The 5,872-nt window shown below is 37.6% G+C and overlaps 1 protein-coding gene across 1 annotated transcript; it reads left to right on the forward strand.

Moving 5' to 3' along the window:
- Positions 1 to 2,468: 2,468 nt before the first annotated feature.
- LOC145820670 (uncharacterized) lies at positions 2,469 to 3,389 on the forward strand. Its single transcript, XM_082917140.1, has 2 exons — positions 2,469 to 2,709; positions 2,857 to 3,389. Exons 1-2 carry the CDS (start codon positions 2,469 to 2,471, stop codon positions 3,387 to 3,389), a joined length of 774 nt encoding a protein of 257 aa, XP_082773266.1.
- Positions 3,390 to 5,872: the final 2,483 nt, after the last annotated feature.

The following is a 5,872-nucleotide window of genomic DNA, read 5'->3' on the forward strand; positions in this document are numbered from 1 at the left end:
AGACACAATAATGAGGATAAAAAGTAGAAACACATCAAGATAAGAAAGAACTAAGTTAATGATTCCGAGTGCGTAATTTAGTACGTATTCGTTCTGTATCTGTGTTGGTCACGCGCCATAAGATATCTGATTTGCCTACTCCGTCTGTTTGCTTTGGAGCCAACTATGAGTAATAACATAGTAAAGTTATGTTCAACTTTAATTATTTTCTGTATATGGAATGAGATCTGTTCTATAAAATATTATGTTCTGTACTATGAATGATTGTCCAATTTCTGACAAGTATTTGTGGCAACAATTTCGTAGCGCAAGTATGTTATATATTCCCGGTCCAGAAGTTCTTTTATGGAACGGACAAGTTCTCTGCACCCGGTCGGAGGTTCCTTTGTGGAATTGACAAGTTATCTGTTCCCGGTTCAGAGTTTTCTTTAAGTAACTGGCAAGTTATTTGTACCCGGCCAGAGGTTCCTTTATGGAATTAACAAGTATGACCTTTGATGCTCTGTCTATGATCTGTTAGCGTTAACGGATGAACCATGCAAGAATAAGAATGAATTCTGATTTTTGTCAATGACTTGAACAAGAATATGAATACGATTATGTTTCTGTGTACTAAATTAGTTATGTGACATTATTCATTTAACCCCTTTATTATGTTATTATTCACTGTGCTTATTATTTAGTATTATGTATGTAGGTGAGCAGGCGCGTGACCAGGCCTAAGCTGCTGCTTGGGGAGTTTTGAGTCAGCTAGCTATTATGCCTCTCGGGAAGGTTCCCTTTTGATAAGTCAAGTTGTGAATCTTGGAAAAGATGTTTTTGTTTGTTTTTATATATATATACATCGAGATAAGTCCCTCAAGACACTCTTTGTATGACAAGGCATGATGTATAAGAAGTTTGATATTAATCATATAAGTTACTCCCTCCGTCCCATAATATTAGTCCCTTATTCCATTTTTCATTGTCCCAAAATATTAGTCCCTCTTTAAAAATTAAGTACAAAAATAATATAAATTTCCCATTTTGTCCTTCTTTTAAATTCATAAATAATATAAAAAGTACAATTATGACATTGATATTCCCAAAAAAGTGTACTATCAAAGGGTAATTTTGGAAAATCAAATTTTTAAAAGTACAATAATTGTACTACCAAAAAAAGTTGGATTCCCCAAAAGGGACCATTATTTTGGGACGGAGGGAGTATAAAATTTCTGTCCCATGTTTGTCAGCACAACTCAATGGACTATGTGTATTTTGTATATTTGTTTCCTCAGCCCTTACTTATATGATATTTTGTTCAGATGCCTTTGGTAATCCAAGGATTACTGGCCGGTTATGACGCTAAATCTATAGGGGCGGGTTTGCGTCGTGACAAAATGGTATCAGAACACGAGTTATACCGCACACACGAGTCCATATGAGCTATAAGATGTCCTAGTAAGAAATAGGGGCATTCCATCTGCATGTGCGACTATGTGTAATAATTTCTGTAACTATGAAAACTGAATCTGAACATGAACATATGAAATTAAAAGAATGAATTGGAGCCGAATACATCGAACATTGTGAAAAGAATTATCTGCCTATGTTTATTAGTGCTCTGTTTACTTATAGCTAATGGAAAATACAAGAAATAATGATGCCACCGAATCCTTTGATGCCTGAATGAGTCATATGGAACAGATGCTTGTAGCTTTGACTGAAGCAATGACGCAACAATAGAGGCAATAACTTTTGCCCCTTTCACCTCCGCTGGTTTAAGTTGAACCGAATAACAATGACATTATCAACTTAACCCAGAAGTTCATGAAGATGAAACCACCAATTTTCTTAGGTGGTATTGAGCTGTTGAAGTCAGAGACATGGTTGTTCGAAATGTAGAAGTTATTTGAAGTTTTCCCTTGTACCGAGACTCAAAACGTTTTATTGGCCACCTATACTCTCAAAGATGAAGCCCGGAGGTGGTGGTTGTTAGTAATAGGAATATGACATGGGCTCAATACAATGAGATCTTCTATGACAAGTACTTTCCCTAATGCTTCAGAAATCGGAAAGTGTTAGAGTTTCAAGAACTTAAGCAGGGCAGGATGTTCGTGGCCGAGTATGAAGCCGAATTCATTGAGCTAGCTCAATTTGCTCCACATATAGTGGATACTAATTACAAAAAGGCAAAAATTCAAAGGCGGCTTGGATTTGGAAGTGTTTGACCGAGTAGGCGTCTTGAAGTTGCCTACCTATGTGGAAGTCTTAGACAGAGCAATAATGACGGAAGCCACCCTGGCAGCAATGAAACAAGCCAAGACACTAACAACAGAATAGAGAAGCAAAAGATCTGGATCCAATTTTCGGAAGGGCTGTTTATTCTTTATGAACAAAAAGCAAAATACCGGATCTTCAAGCAGTTCAAGCCAAAGCAGTGGGTCTATGCCAATATATTCAGAATGTAGAAGGAAGCATAAAGGCACATGTCATCGTGCGACGGTGTGTGTTTCCGGTGTGACGAAATTGATCACATGATTAGAGATTGTCCGATGAGGTTTGACAATGCTAACCATTCGGCAACAAGTTCAGCCGGATTTGCTTCTGTAACGAGGACCAATGCAAGAACTAATGCCAGGGGCAATACCGGGAATGAAATACTAAGGCAAGGGGGAGTGTTCGCAATAGTGTCTGGGGATGTACATAATACTAAATCTGTGGTGTCAGGTATAATCTCTATCTGTGTTCAGAATGCCTATGTGTTGATAAATTCTAGTTCCACACATTCATTTGTATCGCATACTTTTTCATGAAAATTGACTCGACTGTTAGAACCTATGTATTGTTTACTATCTGTGTTTGTACCATCTGGAGGTTCTATACTATATGCTTACGTATATCTTTCATGTGATATTATGATTGGTAATATGATATTGTACGTCAATTTGCTGCCTTTGGGCATTGATCATTTTGATTGTATATTGGGCATGGATTGGTTGACGAAATATTGTGTCACTATTGATTACGTGAACAAAATCGTCATGTTTAGACCACTTGGTATGCCTGAGTTTGTTTTTATGGGAAATTGGGTGTTTCCTCCGCCATGCTTGATTTCATATATGAAAGACAGGAAATTGTTACGAAAATGGTGTCGAGATTACCTATGTTGTGTGTTGACTGAGTCTTCAGATAGTGCTATTGTGGAAACGATTCCTGTAGTCTGTGAATTTTTTGATGTATTTCCTAATGACCTACCTGGGGAGTTAATTGATAGGGAAATTGAGTTTACTATTGATATAGTACCCGGGACACAACCAATTTCTAAGAGCCCTTATAGAATGTCAACTTCCGAGCTGAAAGAGTTGAAAGTTCAACTCCAAAAATTGCTAGACAAGAAATTTATTTGACCACGCACTTCATGTTGGGGTGCTTCGGTGTTGTTTGTTAAGAAGAAAGACAGGTCCTTGCGATTATGTATAGATTATCGGGAATTGAATAAAGTGACAATAAAAAATAAGTACCCTTTGCCCCGAATAAATGATTTGTTTGATCAACTCCAGGGAGCCCAAGTATTTTCTAAAATTAATCTTAGATCGGGCTATTATCAATTGAAAGTTAAGGCAGAAGACATTGAGAAAATCGCCTTCAGGACTAGATATGGGCACTACGAGTTTTTGGTAATGCCATTTGGGGTAACAAATGCACCTGCAATGAACAGGGTTTTCAAACAATTTCTCGATGAATCTATCGTTGTATTTATTGATGATATCCTAATTTATTCGAAAAGAAGGGAAGAACATGAACATCATCTAAGAATAGCTTTATAGGTTTTGAGAGAAAAGAAGTTACATGCCAAATTGTCCAAATGTGAATTCTGGCTTGACAGCGTAGCATTCTTGGGACACGTGATAAAGAAAGATGGTATATCAGTGGATCCACAGAGAATCGAAGCCATTGTAGACTGACCAAGACCAACCAATGTGTTTGAAGTTCGAAGTTTTCTGGGACTTGCTGGTTATTATAGAAGATTTGTGAAAGACTTCTCCAAACTTGCCACGACTTTGACCCAACTGACACAGAAAAACATGTCGTTTGATTGGAATGATCAACGAGAATCTATCTTTCAAGAGTTGAAACTTAGGTTAGTGACTACACTAATTTTAACTTTGACCACTTGAGAAGAATTTACAGTGACGCTTCATATAAAGGTTTGGAATGTGTACTAATGCAAAATGGTAAGGTGATTGCTTATGCCTCTTGTCAACTTCGACCACTTGAGAAGAATTATCTGACCCATGACCTTGAACTCGTGGCTGTGGTTTTTGCTTTGAAAATCTGGCGTCATTATTTGTATGGCATAGCTTGTGAAGTGTATACCGATCACAAAAGTTTAAAATATTTCTTCACTCAGAAGGAATTGAACATGAGACAGAGGAGATGGCATGAGTTGATTAAAGACTATGATTTGCAGATTTTATACCATGCAGGGAAAGTAAATACAGTGGCAGATGCTTTGAGCCAAATTTTTTTTGGAAATTTGTCATGCCTACTCATTGGTCAGAAAGAATTGTTGTGTGATTTGGAACGAAGTGAAATTGAAATAGTTTTGTGTGAACAAGGTGAAATTCTGGCCACCATCTCTGCTCAGCCTGCAATCATTGAAGAAATTAGAGAGAAGCAACTTGAAGATGAGTTCTTGAAGAAAATCTTTGATGAGATTAATTCAAAACCAAAACCAGAATTTGTGTTGGAAAACAGTGTGTTAAAAATTTAAGGCCGACTTTGTGTACTGAATTGTCTGGATTTGAGAAAACGAGTCATGACTGAGGCTCACAGTTCAAAATTTGCTATGCATCTGGGAAATACAAAGATGTACCATGATTTGAAACAAAATTTCTGGTGACCTGGAATGAAGAAAAGCATTGCTGACTTTGTGGCTAGATGTTTGCATTACCAACAAGTTAAAGCTGAACATCAACGACCTGCTGGACTGCTTCAACCACTTTCAATACCGAAATGGAAATGGAAGCATATCACCATGGACTTCATTGTAGGGTTACTTTGCTCCTCCTGAGGTATGGATTCTATTTGGGTCATAGTTGATCGTTTAACTAAGTCTGCCTATTTTCTGCCTATTAAAACTATTTATAATGCGGACAAGTTGGCTAACATTTACATGAATGAGATTGTGAGATTACATGGTGTGCCGGTATCCATTGTCTCTGATAGAGATTCGAAGTTCACATCAAGATTTTGGCAGAGTTTACAAGCTTTGGGAACTGAACTTAGATTGAGTAGTGCCTTCCACCAACAGATAGATGCCCAAATTGAACAAACAAATCAAACTTTGGAAGATATGTTACGGATGTGTGTATTGGACTTCAAAGGGAATTAGGAGACTTACCTTCATCTAGCCGAGTTTGTGTATAACAACAGCTGCCACTTAAGCATTGGAATGGCTCCTTATGAAGCTTTGTACAAAAGGAAATGTCATTCTCTAATTTGTTGGGCTGAAGTAGGCGACAAACCATTGTTGGGACCGAACTAGTGTAAGAAACAACTGAAAAAGTGAAACTGATCCGACAACGCTTGAAAACTCCATAAAGCTGCCAAAAAAGTTATGCGGATGTTCAAAGAAGAGATAGAGAATACGAAGTTGGGGACCATGTGCTTATCAAAGTGACTCCAATGAAAGGTCAGATACGATTTGGGATAAAATGAAAGCTAGCACCACGGTACATTGGGCCGTATGAAATTTTTAAGAAAATCAACTCAGTAACCTACAGAGTGGCCTTACCTCCAGTTATGGAGAATATGCACAATGTTTTTCATGTTTCGATGCTTCGGGAATATTTGTGGGATCTGCACCATGTGATTAAACCAACCCATG

Source organism: Camellia sinensis, chromosome 1 (genome assembly GCF_055761805.1).
Source record: "Camellia sinensis isolate YWXY chromosome 1, ASM5576180v1, whole genome shotgun sequence".
NCBI lineage: Eukaryota > Viridiplantae > Streptophyta > Magnoliopsida > Ericales > Theaceae > Camellia > Camellia sinensis.